A 21,386-nucleotide genomic window follows, 5' to 3' on the forward strand; every position below is an offset into this window, starting at 1 on the left:
CTAATGTGGTTATTCCCTTTAGCAGTGCCACCCACCTTATTGGTTGGCCAGCACAACAGGGAAGTAAAAAGACCTGCTGACTCCAGTGTTATGACTTCATACTAAAGAATACCACTTCAAAAGCCTAAAGAATCAAAGTGACAGGCAGAATACACTAACAAACAACATTAAATGATTCCAATTATTCCTACTGACCAGTCATAATCAAGCAAGCCACAACATGGGAGTTAAGAGTGCACTTCCTGCTTTTCCAAACCCAATCTTGTTTGAGAATTAAGTAAAACTTAACTAAAATGACAGCCAGCTGAATTCAGCAAGTGCTGGGAAATTAAAAGACTTTTTTTTACACCAAAGATGATGTTTTGTGTAAAAAAAAAAAAAAAGATTCTTGCACATCAGTTTTTCATAAAATAATAACTGCGATCTGCTACACCTGCTGCTAAACTTCCCTGTGGGTGGAAAAAACAATACAGAGGTCAAGGCTTTGTGCAATTGAATTGTTTAAAACAGTAGTAGGCTACAGTTGCAGTTATAGCAGATTGTTGTGAAATTACTTATACACAAGACACAATCCAATGTTTATGTGACACGGATACCATCTTTTCACTGACATGGAGAAACCATCAGAACTGGATAGATATATACATAATCTCATAATGTTAAAAATCTGACCTCCTGTGACTAGATCATTGGTTTCCAGCCCTGACAGCCAGGGTCAAGACTAATATCTGGACCATGAGAGTTAGAAACCACTTCTTTTGTGTCTGTATAAACGCTGCCACTGGTGGTTTTGTGTGGAAAAAGTGTCAAGTTAGATTTCAACTCCCCTCCTGTAAACCTAGGAGGATGTGAGCGTGTGGCGATGCAGAGTGTTGGATGTCACATCTTCACTTTCTGATGGGCAACAACCTCACACACACACACACACACACACACACAAATACACACATACATCCAAGAGGCTGGAGGAAATGTCGTTTGGGTTGGCTAATTTGTGATGAGTGTGGGGGAGGAGGAGTAGGAGGAAATCCCTGACCTGGGCCTTTCACTCCTGCTTTTTCCTTCCCCTTTGTTTTGAATTATTGCACAAAATTATTACCGGAATCAGTATTGCACAGTTTAAAATATAAGTTATAAATTATGGTTATTTAAAGGTATCTCTCTCTCTCTCTCTCTCTCTCTCTACATACACACACATGCACCCTCACTCACGGTCGCTCTACATCATCAGTCCTTGTGTTGCAGCAGAGCCAACAGGTTGGTTGGTCAGTGTGTGTGAATGAGGTCATCTCTGGCCGTCCACTGCAAAAAAGTTGTCCTCATCAAATCATGTAGTACAAATCTACTGTTTTCAAGAATTTTCTTAGAGCAAGTGGCATTATCTTCATATAATAACAATATAATAATCTTTATTTATACAGCATTTTTTTTAAACAAAGTTGCAAAGTGCTTCATAACCAACAAAAATAAAGAATGACCAACTGAAATAGATCAATAAAACTGAAACTCTGAGGTAAAACAGTAAAAAATAGTCCCAGCCATAGGGAGAAAACAAATGGAATAAATAAATAACAGACGAGGCAACAAGGATAAAATGAATAAAAGCCAAAGATTATAGAAAGGCCTTACAACAAAAGTTTTGAGATAATATAATTTCAGAGTTGCCTTGTTTTTTCCGTTGACTTTATCCAACAAAATGTGGGATTTTTAAGGCTTTTGAGGTCAAGCTACCTGTAACCATCTCCTCAGATATGATCTCTGTCAGCACTGCTGCTGGTCTCCGTCTCACCACATACAACGGCTCAGTTAAAGTAGGTTCAAAGTATCTCTCTCTCAGGACCTTGGGTACATGTAGTCATATTACAGTAATCAGAGGTAAGTTTCCTGCAGTAAACCACTGTGAGAGTAAAAGGCGATGTGATTATATAATGATTTTAATAGGACAGGTAATCAACCTCAGGATGTGAAGGGGGGAAAAAACACTTGTTGTACTAAAGGAATCTATAAAGATGTTATAAAGATTTCTCTTTATAGGTGCTTTGGCTGCACAGAGGGCCTACGTGACAATAAGTAAACTACAGTGGGGTTTACTGTCCTAACATGCAGCTATAGGTTGCTTAATGGCCACATAAACACGTGAAGGACATCAGGACCTGCTGTTTTGACTTTGAAGTCCTGTGCCTAAAATGTCTGCGTTTTGTTAACATCCCAAAAAACTCACAAACAAACCCACACAGCCAACAATTAAAGTCCTCAATTTCATCCTCAGTAACATTGGATTATAAATTGAACTTTAATGATTCATGATTCAGATTCACTACTGAAAAAGAAATACAGCAGGAGACACCAGGGTCTGCAGGAGATCCTACAGTGCATTAGGGATTTTTCAGTTGCATCTTGCTTTTGTATGTCGGCTCAAAACTCAAATGCATGTTTTTAAGTGTAATTGATCTACAGCTGGCTATTAATATTGACATAACCATAAGTGTCAAGGTAGCCCAAACTGCCTTATCAATGCCCAGCTGGCAGATAGTTGGAAAAGGCCACAGCTTTGAGAGCAATCAAGCTCTCAACACAATGAAGACACGTCCCAAAACTGAATAAGTCGACCAAAACAGCAGATACTGTCACACTGAGCAAAGAAAACACCAAGAGCAGCGACCAATACTGCAGTGAGCCTTTGTGTTATATGGATCTTTGGTTGCTAGTATAAAATATTTATACTGTAGATAAAATGCTTATTTGACTTTTGCTTGTAAAACAGCATGGGACCTCTTGTTTTACTATGTACTAAGAAAGGATTATTATACACAATAGAAATACTGCAAACACTACAGAAAAGGCTTCAGAGTATTTTACTTTTATACTTACTTATACTTACATTTTTTTTTTTTTTTGCATAATTACAAGATACACAAAACAAAATAGTTATGGAAACAAAAAGTCCAATACTATAATACGCAATACATTCGCAACTCTCTAACCAATGCACACACACGCACTGTCACACACAGACTGTCTGGAGTGTTTTCTATCAAATTGGATTGGAAAATGAAAACCTACTTTCATCACATATTGCATAATTTGTGGGTTTATTATTTTTTATTCTGCAGTATCAAATGCCTTTACAGGATCTATAGAATACATGAATTCATACATCCTGCTGGAATTGTTGTGGGCCCTCTCCAGCTGTGGGCCCCTAGAATCGTCACCTTTCACCCCACTAGCGACGGCGCTGGTCCCAGACCAGATCATACTTTTCCTTTTTTTTTTCCTCTGCTGTTATCAGTATTGAGATTTTGAAATTCTCTGCAGATGAGCATGCTGGGAAGGGAAAATAGCACTCTCCTGACACATGAATTTGGCTGCCACCTCCATGCCATCTTCAGATCCTGGCTTGCGAGGACGATATTGCGGTAGCATGAGCATAAGCTGTAGCCCCGGGCCACTTCGATTTCCATTACTACGCATTCAAATCCTCTGCCTCGCAATAATGGTTATTGTTCCTCATTGTAATCAGCGGGCTAAGTGTTTATGTCAAAGCACGGCATGTCATGGAAATGATGCTATCCTCCTTCACAAGAGCAGCTTCTAGGGGGAGAAAGTTTAGCTGCTCTGCATTTAAGCATGTAAGCAAATGGACCCAGTGTGTAAGCCTATAGCCAATTATGGTGTGTGTTATGTATCCCATATCATGTAAAATTGTTTTAATTTTGATCCTGTTTCCATCTCTTCCGTGTTTCATTTCAGTTCAAGTGCAGGTCGCAGCACCAAAGTTATTATTATTTGAAGCCTTTATCATGCCAAAAAAGTGCTAATTATGAAATATGAGCACTATTTTGGGCTATTTTGCACTTCATTACCCTTATCTCCCATGTGATGGTAGTGTTCTTGTTGTGTTGGCCCACCACCAATGAATGACTGTGAAGGAATAATCTCAGCTATTACACTAATGTTTATGGTTCGCCTGCCTTCCTGTGTCTGCAGAAATGTTTTATGAACATAATCACGCTTGCTCATATCCTTTTTACATATTACACTAGGTGCTATTCCAGCTGGTATGGTTAGTAGTAAGCAGAAGCTGCCAGAACTTGTTGCAGTAATGTTCGTACTCATCAGAAATAAAGGAAGGAATTCGGGTGCCAAGAGTCATAAAGCCATTCTACTACTGATAACTCTAATCAACTGCCTGGAACTGATTTCAGGCAGTTGTGTGTCTGTGTTGAGGAGAGTTCATGTGTTTCTCCTTGGCCTGTGAGACTCCTTCATACTCTTGAGGGTGAAAGAAACGTCAGGACTGATGGATTCCTGATTACAGGGTCAGGAGTAGGGCTTCTCCATTGCATAGGTCTAACTGAGATGGCAAGACAACTGTCAGTGTCAGAAAACATTTGATAAAGAGCACAGGAAGGTAAAGCGGGACAAGATTCACTGGGGAATAACTGACTTTTCTTGGCATTTTTGCTTTTAGACAGGAAGGAAAGAGGGGGACGACATGCGACTGAGGTCCCAGGCCGGTTTCGAACCCAGAACCGCTGCTACATGGCATGCACCTCAGCCAACTGAGCTGGGAATAACCCACATGACCACCATCCCTGCTCCGTAAAACACAAACCCACCATTGACCATTAGAGTAAAAGTGAAAGTTGGCAGTGAAGTTCAGCAGATTCCTTGTGTCTGAGTTAGAAGCTTCAGCAGCCACAGCAGTGAGTCAGTCAGTCAGTCAGTTCCAACGGCCTGTGTGTTGTCTGTTGGTTACAGTAGAAAAGCACCATGCAGAGGAGAGGAGAGGAGGGGAGGGAGGTGGAAGGTAGAGGTGGGGTCCGGACTGTAAAAGGCCTCTTTGTCCAGGCTTTGGCCCGGAGCCAGGCAGAGGTAGGCCAGCAGAGACGTGTCAGACCAGGTATACCCAGGGAGGCACGCTTCGAAAAACACTATGCTCTCAGCCTCGAGTACGAGGGCTGCGTGCGGGAGACTCGTGATTTGTGAACTGCATGAACGCTAGGTGATTGGGGCTGTAAAAGTGCAGAGAATACAGCTTCCTCTGTGCTCAGGCGTGGCCTTTACAGCGGACTCTTGGAGCGAGAAGTCAGACTTTGACTGGAGCGGGAGTCATCATATAAAGGAGAAGCGAGGAGAAAGGAGTCTATTTCCCCCACTGTAGAGAGGAGGGAAAGAGAGAGAGAGAGAGAGAGACCATGGCCATGTGGACGATACTGGGATCTCTACTGCTAATATTACACACTGGTGAGAACTGTTTTTTATACGCGCATGAACTTTAACTTTCCACAAAATGTCATAGTGCTATTGCTTTTTTTATTAAATGTTTTTTATGTTTATTGGATATTCAGTGTCTCTTTCTGTGTCCTAATATGTGGCCATGCAAAACCTATGGGAGTGATAAAATATAATGTGATGTAATCTATCAGCAATTGGTTGTAAAGGTGATGATACATGTGCAACTTTTGAGGCAACAGAGAAGGGCAACATTGCCTTCAACAGAAAAGGGCATCGGCAACTGGAGCAAAATCAGTGTAGAGAATATAGTTGGTTATAAGGAACAAATATACTATGAAAAATACTGTTGTTTGACACTGTTGACCAAAGTCTACTTGGCCATAACTTGCTGCCCATGCAGGCCCTGATGTTGTTTCACAGTAAAACACAAAACTCTAAGTATTTCCTGTTTATCAGACATTTTCTACTGAGGCAGAAAGTGCAATGGAAATGGCAGAAGTTAGTAATGCTCGAAGAAATGCTTGATTACAGGATGTTTTTTGACCTTGTTGTCTGCTCTGAACATGAATCATTTATTGGAATATTTTGATGACAGAATGATGACTGGTCTCTCTCTCTCTCTCTCTCTCTCTCTCTCTCTCTCTCTCTCTCTCTCTCTCTCTCCTCCCTCAGTCTTTGGCCAGAGCAGTATCAGATGGTGCACCATCTCGGAGGGCGAGCAGAGGAAATGCCTGGCCATGTCTGCGTCTTTCTCCGCCGTCGCCATCCGTCCCTCGCTCAGCTGTGTGAGCGCAGCCACCGAGGAGGGATGTGTTCAGAAACTGCAGGTCAGATCTGAATAGCAGCACTCTAAATTTGAACAGATCTTAGACCTTGTAGAACACAACAAACTGAAGTTGTTTGTGATTAGAAGACATTTTTAAGCTTCATTAACTCAGAGAAAGTTGACCACACAATGTCCCACTTTTATTGTATTGTAAATGTATTCATTCACTCACTCATTTATGTATTTGTGTCCCTGGGGGCAAAAAAGAGCACCCATAAAAGGCTAATAGAGCACCTATAAACAGGTTAATAGGGCAGAACACATAATCAGGCATCAGATAACAAAACTGTGGATAGCAGCAATAGACTTGTTAATAGATGATATGTTTATCAGAGAGCACAGAGCACACTGGGTAAAGGTGTATTCAAGACAACACACATGAACTGGGACATTTAGAGAGTAGAGGTTGAACTGGGAGTACATCACACATGCTCAGTGTGAATTTTTCAATTTCCCAGTTCAGTTCACCTGAGCTGTGATGCCCCCAAAAGCAGCAATGGCATCCCAATGCCTTCACTGTAAAAAAATATCCCTCTTAACAAGACATTTCATCTAGCATTAGAGTCTCATAGAGTCTTAAAATCTTATTTCTTGAAACAGTAGGATGAGATTCACTTATTTACATAATGCAAATCAACTTATTTCAAGAAAGGTTTTTTTTTATAAAGTACTGGAGTGATCTGGCTTACTCTGCCTTGTTTCATGATATTGACACTTCTAGAAAATCCTGAAACAAGTGAAACTCCATTGGAAGCAAGTGGAATCATCTCACTCCACTGGCAGAATTCTTCACTTGTTTTAAGACAAATAATATTTAACGGCTGAATATGAGATCATTGTTGCTATTTGTTAGACAGTTGGGAGCAGGAAGGTTTCTACTCTGAGGAGAGGAGTTGAAAGTTGAAATTCAGCGGACTTGACACCTGGGCTGAAACCTTAACAAACAGCTCACACAGGCCGCCTTGGCCAATCTGATAAGCATGAGAACCTAATAAAAATCTTTTCATGCGTGGACCTACCTGGCCAGACCTTTGTGACAGCCTTTAGCTTGCCAATCCTTCACATGAAATTTATCCTCATGCAACGTGACAGCCTGAATAGATTCCCCGCGATAAAGTCAGTCTTTTAAGTCCATTATGAAGACGTCTGGGGTTGCATTTCTTGAACAGTTGCACTGTTGAAATTTCTGAGGCCACAAAAGTTCCCAAAATCTTCACTAATGTTGCTAGTTAAAATATACAGTTTAATTTCTAAACATGGCCTAATATTTCATTGCAACAAAATGTAGTTCCAGCAAGTAAAAACTGCATGACTGGAGATTTTAAGAAGATTCCAGGCCCATCAGTGTTACAAATCTTTTGTGCAGATATATTGTATGTGCAGTTTAGTCAAAGCTATTTTGCAGCTATACAGAGCATTTCCACATCTTTCTGTCAACACAATATGTCCATCTGTCAGTCTGATTACCTTTGACTTACACTGGATGGTGGGAATGGGATCAAAGGTTACTGCCACTACCCCACTATACATCATTGCCTGGGTTTTTCAAGAGAAAGAACATGGTTGCCTTGTCCCAGAGCCCTCTATCTAAAAGAGTTGGGTGTTTTAAATCGCTGAGGCCTCAGCAGTCCCCAATACATCTTGGTAGCATGCTGTACAAGTTAATTATTTGTCCATATGAGGAGTTAGAATCGGCCTGATGTGTTTCTCCTGAGGAATAGAGCCGACACCTCGTCCCACAGCTGGCAAGGCCCCAGTATTTCTAACATCATTAACAGGATTCTGCGCTGTGTCTCTCCAGAGTAAAGAAGCGGATGCCTTGTCCATGTACACCCGTGACATCTACGCCCTGGGGAAGACCGCTTCCTTCAAGATGGCTGCTGGGGAGTCCAACGCTGACGGTAAGAGTAAATAAATAAACAGGAACTAGGCCGTGATGTCACCGCCTGGTGGAAATTCAGCGTTCACCGGACCAGCGGTGGGACTAGAAGTCTTTTTTTTTTTTTTTTTGGTTAGAAATGATGTTTTCCAAGCATCAAGGAAACAGAGCAGAAAGAACAATACCCAGGTGGTAGCGTGAAGGTTGGAGCAGCAGGCTTGTGAAAGTCTCAAGGTCACTTTCAAAATCCCTGGACAGGGGAAATCTGAGTGGGAGAAGAACTACAGTCAAAGTGCCCCTGAGTGAAGCACTGAATGTCCAACTGGGAGCACTGAGCCACTCGCTGGTGTGTAATGAATGTGTGTGTGACCCTCCCTCTCCTCCTCACACCTGGCATGTTTGGAGCGGTTTATTTGAACTCTGCAGCGTTTCCTCCTCTAGTTCAGTTTGTTTGGCCCAACACATAATCTGACAAGGAGTTATGGGTAGAAGGACAGAAATGTTGACATCTGACAGTCAGCAGTTACTCATGTTTGGAAAGCCCAGCTAGAAGTCTGGACTGATGCTCATATTCAGCTATTTCTGAACACTTGTGTGTCCTTAACTGTATGAACCCCAGAGAAAAAGAGTACAGACAAGTCCGTCATGCTTAGCTAAAGTTTCTTTTCTTTTTTTTGGCATTTTCGTCTTTATTTGATAGTTCAAAGTGGAGAGAAACAGGAAAGATTGGGAGAGAGAGAGGGATGACATGCGACAAAGGTCCTGGGCCGGATTTGAACCCAGGACATCGCCCCATGCCCAAGTTACAGGGACTGGAATCAGATTTTGTTTTGACCCCCCAGCCACCAAAACTCTGTCCAATAAGTCCATGTGACTTTTGTTTTCAAGCTCTGGTTTACTTGTAACTCATCAGTCTGAATCTAAATGAACCAAATACAAAAATGCAGCACAGTAAACTTTTCCACTCTGGTTAAGGAAGTGTTCTTAGCCAACTTGCCTGGTGGTTAAAGAGTTACACCACTGCTGCCCAGAACAATCACTGTGGTCTCCTTATGTATTGATGAGGATGGGGTTGCTGGTTTGAGTCCAAGTCACTGTTATTCCTCCACTGAAGAGAGTGTTGACCATACTGGTGAAACCAAGCATTCTCTCTCGCAGTAGCAGAGGTGGACCCTTATCTGAGTAGTCTTATCTGACAGCTCTATGCTGTCAAGGAATCCATATACCTTCACTTTTTACCTCAACCACTTGATAGTTTATGGTCCTTTAACCTTGACCGTTGTCCTAGATCTGACAGAGTCATCACTATGACACGAATGCTCTTTTTTTTTTTATCAGAAAATATAAAGAGCGCATGATTGCTGTACTGTACACACTACAAAGCAAGCTTGGTGAATGAGTTCATAGTAGTGTTCAGTCTATATTAAAATCTATGTGTGTAGACCTGACAGCTAAACTCTAACACCTGTCCGGTTCCTGCCTCAGGTGAAGGAACCACCTACTATGCAGTTGCTGTGGTGAAGAAGAAGAACACTGGCATCACCATCCACAACCTGGCAGGGAAGAAGAGCTGCCACACTGGAAAAGACAGAACGGCTGGCTGGAATATGCCTTTAGGATACCTGATAGACCAGGGCATCATGTCTGCTATGGGCTGCAACATCCCCCAAGGTAGGAAACACATATACATATACATATACAGTAAATATACATATACAGTACATATATACACATATACTGTACATATGCGTACACATATACATATACAGTACATATATACACATATACTGTACATATGCGTACACATATACATATACAGTACATATATACATGGTGTATACATATATGTGTGTGTGTGTGTGTGTGTGTGTGTGTGTGTGTGTGTGTGTGTGTGTGACCAGGTGTGGCAGATTTCTTCAATGCTAGCTGTATTCCTGGAGCCCAGAGCGACCCGCCCTCTCTGTGTCAGCTGTGCATTGGAAATAACGATGGACAGCACAAATGTGACAAGAGCAACAACGAGAGATACTTTGCTTATGAGGGAGCTTTCAGGTAACACACACACACACACACACTCACACACTCAGATGGGGGCAATTTCCCAGATGTGTGGAGCCACCATGGCCGAATGACTGTAAGGGAAACACTGGGTTCCATTCATACATTGGTTAATATTGCACACTCCGAGGTCATGTCCCTGTCCCTAGGAACTCCCTGTGTGTTTGTTAACCATGTTAATCACAGTATCGGACATCTCCTCAGTCTTGTGGTGCTGGCCTTTTGAATGACAATATTGTCTAACAGAGGAGAGGAGATGGAGCGCACACCAGAACTTACTGAATAACTAAACTCTTTATCGTCATTATAATTAACATTTTTAAGGGTATTACATGTAGCATTTTAACATCAATTAATCAGCAACATATTTGTTTTTGAGTCTATAAACACTATAATCAACACCATCGCCTTGAAGGTTGTCAGCCTCTACTGGCCTCTACACTGCATTTTACATTGCGAGCCACTGAGTCGGACTTGGTGGAAAATCTGCTTTGTTGCTTTACAGCAAAGAGGGAATTGCTTTACAGCACAAAACAGGAGCTAAAACTTTCAGTTTTAATACCACTGACATGATATTTTACAAATACCACCTTTCATTTTCAACTAAGCTCTTCCTTTTTAGACTCACTCTGCTCACCACTCTTTGTCTCTAGGTGTCTGGCTGATGATGCAGGAGACGTGGCCTTCATCAAGCACACAACTGTCTTTGAGAACACTGATGGTAACTAGCTGCAAACCTTTTTAAGCTGTAATTAGGTACTTATTTAATGTAGTCAGTTAGCCAGTCAATTCATTAGTTACCTACTGTAGGTTAGCTAAAAACAGCACCCATTCCGACACACAGACAGGCCATGTACCAAAACAGCCATTGATATTTATTTATAACACCTTTATCTATAAAAGAGATAAAACATCACAGATATATAAAACACATGTTTGTATTTCACTTAGTCAGCGAGTCAACCAGCCAGTTAATTAGTAGGTTGGTCACTGAGTCAACCATTCAGCCACTTAGTTATTCAGGCAGTTAGCTAGCTAGCAGTCATTAGTTAGTTAGTGTTAGTCAGTGTGCCAGTTGGTTAACCAGCTATTTGTTTCACCAGGTAAAGGCCCAGCCTGGGCTCAACTCCTGAAGTCAGCAGACTATGAGCTGTTGTGTCGTGATGGAAGCAAAGCACCTATAACTGACTGGCACCGATGCAATCTGGTCCGCATCCCATCCCGCGGCATCGTGGTCCGCAACGACATCACACCCTCTGTGGTCTACACCATGCTGACGGACGGGCTGGTACGTCCAAACCACACACACACTTTATAGTAGTGACAGAGACTCAACCTCAAACTGGACCTATCCTCACACTCATTAAAATGACTGATGTTTGAACAGTGGAGTCATGGATTTGCATCAGTTTGACCGTTATATGAATGCCAGAGATTATTGGATTGTCAGATAGATCAAAAATGCATGACTTGAGATGGTCAGAGACGCATTTGGTCACATTAACAACAAAGTGTGGATGCAGAGCGTCTCCAGTGCACATGTAGCAGTAAATGGAAATAAACTTTAGCACTCCAACAATCCAACCAAGAATTGTAAGCAAATCAAACGCAGGCAGCTCGGATAGTAACATACTTTTACTAATGCACAAAAGTATGGGAATCGTCGCAGTGAATGGGGGAACAAGTGCGTTGAGATGTTTACTGTCAGTTTTAAAGGATGTGAATATTAGGAAACTAGTGACTTGCACGGTAATCTGTGTTTTAGCAAGGGAAAGAGAAATCCAATTTGAATGTGTGTATGGGAGACGCAGTTTAACGGCAAGTGTAAATGTAATCCAGCTAAATCATATCAAACACAATCCAGATGTGAGGCATATGGTAATGCCTGGTGTTGCCCTGGTGTGAGACTGAATCAGTGCACTTCCTGTCTGCAGAGGAAGTCGGGCTTTGACATGTTCTCCTCGACGGCGTACGGGGGCGGAAATGTGCTCTTCTCTGATTCGTCCAGCGAGTTCCTGGAGGCGGAGTCAGAGGATCCCAAGGTGTGGATGGGCAATGTCTATTATAACGCCCTGCGAGCCATGGACTGTAAACCCCAAGGTAAAGTCTATTTAGCAATCAATCTATCTATCTATCTATCTATCTATCTACCTACCCTACCTCACCTGTTTTTTTTTATGTCTACCTGACCTACGCCACTTATCCCCTCCATCTCTTTTTCTGTGTGTGTGTGTGTGTGTGTGTGCGCATCTCTGCATGTGTAGAGCTCCCGTCCTCCCTGAAGTGGTGTGTGTTGTCCAGCGGTGAGCAGCAGAAGTGCGGTGAGATGGGCACCGCCTTCAGCACTAAAGGTCTGACTCCACACATCTCGTGTGTCTATGGAGACTCTGTCACCGACTGCATGAAGAAAATCCAGGTAACAGCTGCTGCACTTCATGCTAGTGTTTCCTCTAGGTTGGTTCAGCAGTTGGGAGACTCATAGGAATCTGTAACAACTAATTATTCATAGACAAAGACGAATTCAAGGCTTGTTTCTAGTTGAAAAAGAAGGAAAAACGTTAAAAGACTAAAATATCAGTGAGAATCATCACATATATCCCACCACTTGCATCTCAATTCTGTTTTTCCCATTCTTTCATGTGTGTGTGTGTGTGTGTGTGTGTGTGTGTGTGTGTGTAGAACAAGGAGGCTGATGCCATCACTCTGGATGGAGGCTACATCTACACAGCAGGCAAAGACTACGGCCTCGTACCTGCAACTGGGGAGAGCTATACTGGTAAAACACACACACACACACACACACACACACATAAACACACACACACACCACTTTATGCTGGCCAAATATCAGTACTATTAAAAAAATAAGGAAATATTTCAAAATGGTGGATACAAAACTGTGTTTGTGTCTCCAGAGGAGCGTGACGGTTCCATCTACTATGCGGTTGCCGTGGTGAAGAAGAGTAACCAGGACATCCGTAAACTTGACGACCTGCGCGGCCGCCACTCCTGTCACACCGGATACGGTCGCACGGCCGGCTGGAACGTTCCCATAGCAACGCTGATAGAAAGAGGCCTGATCACACCTCAGCAATGTCAGATCCCCCAAGGTCAGTGGTGTGTGTGTGTGTGTGTGTGTGTGTGTGTGTGTGTGGGCATGAATGAGTTAAGTATCAATATGTAAACGTAGCCATCAGTGTCCTTGGAGACCTTAAAGGCAGAAATTGCATTAAATACAGTCAAGTTAAAACTGAATTTCGAAATGATTTCTTTTACTTTCAGTAGAACAGGGTATGGAATGTATTTGGGGTGTCGTTTCATGTAAAAGCCGTAATTTTGACTTCCTGTTTCCTGTTTCCCATGGTGCCTAGCGGTGGGAGGGTTCTTTAAGCAGAGCTGCGTTCCGGGTGCCAACCAGCCCGGTTTCCCTGGCAACCTGTGTGGTCTGTGTGTGGGAGACAGCTCAGGGCAGAACAAGTGTGAGAAGAGGAAAGACCTGTACGATGGATACGACGGCGCCTTCAGGTACTACAAACTACAATACCCACAACCCCCTGCTCTGATGGTGATGAATTACGCTGCATTCATGTCGTATGATCAGCTTTTTCACACTTAACACACATGCATTTAGTAAGTGATTCCTTTAGAGTTCATGTTTTACAGCAAACCAAACATTTCAATGTCAACAACAAACTACAAATTGGACAAATGGTTGTGTCCTGTGTCCTGAGTCACAAAATAACTTATATGGAAATTGTTCATTTTTTCTGTTCTATTTGAAATATCATTCTATACATTTGACAGCAGGTGTTTAGTTGCTAGTGGTGTCAGAATTCATAAAGTTGGACACCATAAGGTCCATCGCCAAACACAAGTAATTCCCAAGTAGTATTTACTGGTATTCTCATTAATATTCATGACTTGGGATGGGGGCTAATGGTCAACGTGCTGCGCTTGGTTCTTCTGTCGGGTCAGTCGTCATCCTCAAAAAATGCACAGTGATGCATTCTGAACTACAAAGAGAACTACAAACAGTCCCAAGACTCTCAATACCCGTTGACTCTCTTTCTCTGAAACATGGACATGCAAATATGATGCTTCTGCCCAAAAACATGACTCCTCAAAAAAACAATCATCCCTCCCCTTGAAAAATGTCCTGAAACACATTGACGCTTTAAGGGCTTTTATGTGAAAATGCATATGAAAAGAAGTGTAATTCCGAACTTTAATTCTCCTCTCTGTCTGTCTGTTAACCTGTCTGTCTGCCTGTCTGTCTGTCTGTTCAGGTGCCTGGCTAAGGGAGAGGGAGATGTGGCTTTCATCAAACATTCTACCGTCTTCCAAAACACTGATGGTAAGACACAATTCACTCTGTGCATGTGTGTGTGTGTGTGTGTGTGTGAGAGAGAGAGAGAGTTCAACAGACTGCTGCAGTTGGTCTAAAACTATTTTTAGAGAGAGGCGTTAGAAAACATGCAGACTCTCCTCTCAGTTCCGTTGAAAGAGCTTTACTGACATGGTGTCCCATCTGTCTCGCTCTCTTTACACAGGTAACTCAGCTGAGTCGTGGGCAGTGGATCTCCTGTCGTCTGATTTCCAGCTGCTGTGTTCCCAAGGCAGCAGAGCCGAGGTCACGCAGTACCAGCACTGTAACCTGGCCCGGGTCCCCTCCCATGCTGTCATGGTGCGGCCCGACACCAACATCCACGCTGTCTACGGACTCCTGGACTACGCACAGGTAAGGGGGTGATGAAGGAAGAGATGTGTGTGTGTATGTCCCGCCAATGAGTGATAAGGTCTGAGACAGGGCCAACAAGCTTTCAGTTGAACAGGGTAAATATAATTATAACCACAGTTTCCTTGTGTGATTTTGAAGATCTAATAACACTGGTTTATACATAAAGTAGGTCTAGGAAAAGTCATGGAGCGACATTTTGGTGTAGAGTTAGTCTCCGCTGTGAATCAGCAGCAAGATCATCTACTTTGTCCAGTTGATCAGTTTAGATGTTCACTTATATATTTTTTCTCTCTCTCTATCCTTCACTCTCTCTCTCTGTAGAGGTATTTCGGCAGCGACACAGGCCCAGGTTTTAAGATGTTTGACTCTCAGGCCTATCAGGGCTCAGATCTCATCTTCAAAGACTCCACAGTTCGCCTAGTAGGCGTGGCCGACAGAAAGACCTTCCAGGATTGGCTGGGGCACGGCTACATGGACTCGCTGGTCAACATGGAGTGTAACTCATCTAGTGCCGGTAAAAACACACACACACACACAGAAATGCATATCAAAACTTTCAGCCAATTGCTTTTAGCTACACTTGTTCACTCACACACTCATTCCTCTCTAATCTTCCACCATCTCTCTCTCTCTCTCTCTCTCTCTCTCTCTCTCTCTCTCTCCCTCTCTCTCTCTCACAGCGATGTCCTCTGTGTGGCTGCTGTTGGCGGCGTTGCTCAGCTCCATGCTGGCCAGCCTCAGGATGTAGAGACACAACCAAACACAGGAGTCCAGCCTCTTCTCCTGCTCCTTCCCTCACCCCCCACCTCCTAACCCCCCTCCCTCTGCATCCTTCCCTCCCTCTCTGCCTCCTTCCCTCTCTCCTTTTCCTTTCCTCCCTCTCCTCTCCCTCCTCTCTTCGTGTCTAGCTCTTCTATCCCTCCTCCTTTCTCCTTCCACCAATTATCGCCCAGGAATCGCCGGACGCTTCACGCTGCCTGACCGCCGTCCAATCACAACGGCTGTTCCACAGCCTCGGTCCAATCCAGTTGAAGCCTACTGTTTTGTCTCTGTCCCTGATTCTGTGTGCATAATATCATATGATTGTATCTGATCTACCTGCTTGTATGTTGTATGTTAATGTTAGGGAGGATGGCATGTTGGAACTGCCTTCGGATTTAGATGTTGCTGGTGTTTAAGCCAATGAGGCACTTAAAGTCACCGGTTGCCGTGGCGGAGGAGAGATCGGTGCGTCTCTATTGGCCGGGCCGTGGGACATTCAGCCAATGAGAATCAGAGATGAAGAAAGAGGGAGCCGCTGCCACTTTGTTTACCGAGGGTGAGCAGCCATATCAGTGCATATGCTGCCACCTGTTACATTGCTCTACTATAGGCAGTGTCCCTCCAAGGCTAGATTAGGCCGTGTTTCTACTATAAGCTAATGCCATATCAGTGAATATGCACTAGTGCTGATGGTGGATGGTGTGATGAGTGACTGAGTGACTGTCCATAGGCTGTCTGCTTCATGTGTTCTCCCCAACGGCTGGAAAAAGAGAAAATACTTTTTAAACTCTGCTCCTATCTCTCTCTCTCTCTGCACATATAATAAATGTATAATTCAGTGTAATTCATTGGAGCCTGCTTGCAGCTGATATGCACAATTTTTTAACCTTATGTCATCTAATTATTGGTTATTGATACCAGTCTAATTCTTTTGGATGGGAACCGCTCTAGCAGCAGGTTGGCGTCACAGATCCCGTCTGCAGCCCTCTTAGCATTTGATTTCTTTCATTTGGGCACAGAAATGGAGTGAGAGAAATTGACACGCTGGTCAGGTTTCATCAGTTTGGGGAGAACATGGAGAAAACATCCTGTGGTTTCTGTTGGAGAGTGAATGTTTTGATTTGTCTGAATGGTTGAAGTCAAACAGGAATTTATATGAATTGACTGTTTAAAGAGAATAGGCTTTTGACAGCTGGTATCAATTCACGTTCAATTCAGTCAATCCTATTCTATTTGCATTTTGGTTTGACTGAAGAAAAGTGATTCAATTTTGGTTTGGCTGAATATCTTTAGCCAGGCAGGAGTTTCATAGGAATCAAATACAATTCAAACACAGTAATAATGCTTTATGCCAGAATATTGCAAGTCACAAATCTACTCTTATATCCAATATCCAATAGAAATATATCATGAATGTCTCTATATACCCTCAACCAACTAGTGCCTGTCATATCTTCTTCCTGCTGCCTGATGCTGTTTTCTGTTTAAAACGTTTTTTGATCGGATGTGTATTTCCTTTATTGAGAGATTTATTTTTATATGAAGTTCAGGTGCCATATCAGTGTATATGTACTGACTCATGCTGTCAGAAACTAACTCTAATACCTTCTCCGCCTCCTAATAGAGGTTTATTTCTGTATGAAATGATGAAGATGTGACTAATATTTAGTTGCCAGGCCAGTGCGTCTGCAGAAGTATAGCTACATGAACCTGCCTACTTGACCTCTGTCTGTTTTCTATTCTTGTTCAAATGAAATAAAGCTGCATACTGCATATTGCGTACTATTGATCTATTCCTATTCAAATGAACTGAATTATATATTATAGCAACATACTGCTTAGTGCAAAATACTACTTCCTTATTTGAAATGAGATAATATATTTTTATGGTTTATTAATATTCATCTCTACAGCACAGGATCCAAACTGAATTGTTTTCCCTCACTCTGGGAGTCACATATAAGTACATGTGGCACATTCTGTACATGCTATCAACATCTTTAAAGTGAGTATATATATACAGTATATTTGATAAGGTGTATTGTTTTTATAATGCTAGTCTACACGCCACAACACTTTATGTAAATATACTATATGGATATCTGTACACCTGTTAATGTGAATACGATGGGCATAAATGCTTCTTGAGGTTTCACATATCTCCCTCATTGTAACATTCTGTATATATTAATTAGATTGTCATCATGGTTCCACTATTTCATACAGTATACATATTTAAACTGTCAACAGATTACACTTATATAACACCACAATTGTTTTCATTGTTTACATTCTATTTGTAGGGGTCCAAGCATGTCCACCATGTCATGGAAAATACTGAAGCTCTACTTGTTTCAAACACAAGGGCTAAAATGGAAACAATGATAAAAACAACTGAAACTGTTAAGTACATAAAGCAGAACCAAAATATATGGAAGACCCACGTTTCACCTGCACACAAAGATAATAATCCATGGACAGTGACACTCAGCGTTCACTTTGTATTGCGAATGGCCTCGCAAAAATGTACAATTTAACACAACTTAGCAAGTCTTTCATCAACAATCTGAATAGAAATATTTTTGATACTTTATGATGATTACTAAGATAAACATGACTGAATTGTTTACGTTTGGAATGCCCTGTATTGTTGGGGAAAGATAGATATTTCCTTCAGTTGAAACACCCTCTCTGCTTGACTCAATTACTGTAATGAACATGTAAAAAGGGGGAAAAAAAATCTCATTTTCAGCATAGGCCAGCTGCCCCAGCATCTTTATGTCTCAGAGATAATGTTTGGATCTATTTGACCCGGTTAAGTGTATGGAGACTAAATAGGAGTAAATGGGTCAAAAGTAGGCCAAAACTTATTTAGGTCTTTGCAAATGTTAGAGATAAAGTTTATTGCCCACATCCTCCCTCAGTATTTATTTAACTAAATCTGTCACCACACACACGCACACATACAGACACGTACACTGAACAATGAACAGCATTGTCACCCTCTTTGATATATTTTCCTCCCCACTTCTCCTCTTCTTGCCTTCTCCTTCCTCTCCAGAGTCTTACACAGCTAAGAAACTGTGTGAGCTGAAGAGGGAACCAAGTGAGTTGATCAACAGAAGTACTTAAGACCTAAATGGCACCTCCACCCTAAGTTCCCTCCAGGGCCTGCATGAACTAAAGTCATTAAAAACTCTGTATTATAACTTCTGCTCCTAATAATTCTCCTAATCTGTCTCTGTTTAGGGGTGGTGACCCCTCCCCTGGCCGCTCTGGTCAAACCAGGGACGGTGTACAGCTATGAGTGGGTGGTGCCTGTGGGTGCTGGGCCAGTAGAAGGAGAGGGAGACTGTCTGAGTTATCTCTAGTACTCTGGAGTGGATCCTGTTAAAGACAGCAACTCTGGACTGGTGGGACCGCTCCTCATCTGTCGACCTAAAGCACTGAAGAAAGGAGCACAGGTGAGGAGAGAGGGAAACACAAAGACACAACAAAGGACCATTACTGGTCTGTAAGTCACTTTTCTTCTTCTCTCTCTTTCTTTCCCTCTTCTCTTTCTTTCTCTTCCCCTCCTACAGAAGAACTATGATAAACAGTTCCACCTGCTGGCTACAGTGTTGGATGAGAACTTGAGCTGGTATCTGGACGACAACATTAAGACCTTCACCACGGCAGGATGGAGGATGAGAGCTTTATGGAGAGCAACAAGATGCACGGTGTCCACCTCTTTCTTCTAAGCAATGAATATATGTATGTATGGTATCTTTCCAGGGCTGTCTAGTGTCCCCCCTCATCCCTTACTTTTCTTCATAATAGAACCATGTTTAACCTCTTGCTCTGCCTCCTCAGCCCTGAACTGCATCTTGCTCTGAAACCTTCCAGGCCGGTCCACCTGTAAAGACAGGGCATTCTATGTGAAATGTTAAGCCATCAATGGCTTTGTGTATAGGAACCTTCCAGGCCTGACCATGTGTAAGGGGGACAGAGTAGCGCGGCACCTGTCAGGACTGGGTTCAGAGATGGACATCCACAGCCTCTGTTTCCACGGCAACCGCTTCCTACCGCCAGAACAGACGAGACAGCATCATTGTGTTTCCTCACATCTCACACACTGTCACTATGGAGCCGGACAGCATGGGCATGAAACATTCAGCTTCAGCTTCATTTCATTTACTAATCACATCAGATCTCTCCAGTGAATCTCAATGGCCTTTCAGCTGTGGATCCACTGTCCATCAGTGCATTACATTTTAGTGTCAGTGTTTCATTCAATGTCCAGGTCCTGAGGAAGAAAAGCAGACAGACTCTACTGCTAACAAGTTTGTGTTGCACATTGCTAGTTTGCTATATTAATACTCTTATTGAACTCAACAGGAAGATTCATTTAGTGAAAACCCAGCTATTAAAGAACCCATGTAAGAGATTTTTCTCCACCTGCTTGGCTTGACTTGGACATTAACCAATCATCATTGAGCCAACAATGTATTTCACACTAGTAAAGTATTATAATGCAGAGTCATGAAACAGCTGAAAGTCCAATGAAATACATTGCAAAGAACACTAATATGACATACTCAGGAATCAAAGATATGGTTTCTACTACTTTTCACAGACATGCCATCTGCTTATGTAAACATGGTATATGTGTATTTGCAGGACATGACAATAACTCTTTAGTCAAACAGCCACAACGACGAATGGATCAGAATTTCAGAATCAGTTTTAGTTATTTATCAGTCAAAGTAGTTTTTAGAATAGAAAAGACTTTTTGAAAACAAGTTTTCTATCTGCCAAAGTGTCTAGAAGAATCATTTGGTTGGTGTCTAGTAGTGTTATTGTCAAGCCTAGCATGTGTGTGTTACATCTAATGTGTGTGTGTGTGTGTGTGTGTGTGTGTGTGTGTGTGTGTGTGTGTGTGTTTCAGGTCAGTTTGAAGTGGTGTCTGCAACAGTGAACCACCATCATGGCGGGATGTGAGCCAACTACACGGTGCAGAAGTGCAGCATGTTCAAAAAAGAGACAGAGAGACAGAGAGTTGGACTGAGAGACGATGGAGAGGATGCTGATGATGATGTGCTAGGTGCTGATGTGTGTGTGTGTGTGTGTGTGTGTGTGTGTGTGTGTGTGCGTGTGTGTGTCTTTAACAGGAAAGAGGAGAGGAATCTTTGGCTGAACAGTAGAGAGGAATGGATCAGCGTCTGGAAAGAAGGAAAAAACACATGTAAACAAACTCAAAAAAGTGGCTCCAAACAGTCATTTTGTATGGAAATGTGTATTTTTATAATTGTCTGACAGCTTTGATAAGACAAAAGGTGCCACATGTGAAACACAGTGAAGCACTATGTCATGTAAAACAGCTTATTCACTGGAAATAAAACCAGATGCTGCTGTGTTGCATGAATGAGATGATTTGAGCCAGGAGGTCTGGCTGAACACACATTGCTTCTTGATTTTTTCCTCTTCCTGTCTGCTGAAGCCGACACTTCAGTGATCTGTGTGTGTTTTTTGAGTGTGTGTAAGAGAGGAAGAGGGAGGGAGAGAGGAACAAAGTAACAAAGATTAAGGTATTTCCCTACCATGATCATCTGAGCATGAAAAGAAATGATTTTGAGCATGAAAGATGACTTGTTTTTGCAAAGAGCCATTTTCAAAAATACAATGAATGAATGATTTGTGACCAAGTGTAGAAAATGTGATCAAGAACATGCTGTCACATCATCAGCATGTAAAATATATAGATGGAGGTAAGTAGTGATGGAGGCCTAGTGGTTTGGTCATCAAAAATAAACAAATAAAATAAATAAATAAATAAATAAATAAATAACAATAAACAAAAAATCACCAGTCTTTATAGAAAATCATCTTCCCCCCTTTTATACAAG

General features: G+C 42.2%; 1 protein-coding gene across 1 annotated transcript; it reads left to right on the plus strand.

The window, feature by feature from the left end:
• The first annotated feature begins 5,204 nt into the window (after positions 1–5,204).
• Positions 5,205–15,543, plus strand: meltf (melanotransferrin). The gene is made up of 16 exons (XM_071914565.2): positions 5,205–5,247; positions 5,911–6,065; positions 7,866–7,965; positions 9,429–9,614; positions 9,845–9,995; positions 10,655–10,722; positions 11,105–11,289; positions 11,936–12,101; positions 12,266–12,417; positions 12,681–12,777; positions 12,917–13,111; positions 13,373–13,526; positions 14,288–14,355; positions 14,552–14,739; positions 15,061–15,253; positions 15,420–15,543. Exons 1-16 carry the CDS (start codon positions 5,205–5,207, stop codon positions 15,485–15,487), a joined length of 2,169 nt encoding a protein of 722 aa, XP_071770666.2. The 3' UTR covers positions 15,488–15,543.
• The last annotated feature ends 5,843 nt before the right edge of the window (positions 15,544–21,386 follow it).

This window comes from Centroberyx gerrardi, chromosome 9, assembly GCF_048128805.1.
Source record: "Centroberyx gerrardi isolate f3 chromosome 9, fCenGer3.hap1.cur.20231027, whole genome shotgun sequence".
Classification (NCBI taxonomy): domain Eukaryota; kingdom Metazoa; phylum Chordata; class Actinopteri; order Beryciformes; family Berycidae; genus Centroberyx; species Centroberyx gerrardi.

Coding starts and splice junctions, on each gene's coding strand:
- meltf (XM_071914565.2), top strand. CDS start 5,205: ATGTGGACGATACTGGGATCTCTACTGCTAATATTACACACTG. Junction 7,966..9,428: donor TGGGGAGTCCAACGCTGACG/GTAAGAGTAAAT, acceptor TTCCTGCCTCAG/GTGAAGGAACCACCTACTAT. Junction 13,112..13,372: donor GCAATGTCAGATCCCCCAAG/GTCAGTGGTGTG, acceptor CATGGTGCCTAG/CGGTGGGAGGGTTCTTTAAG.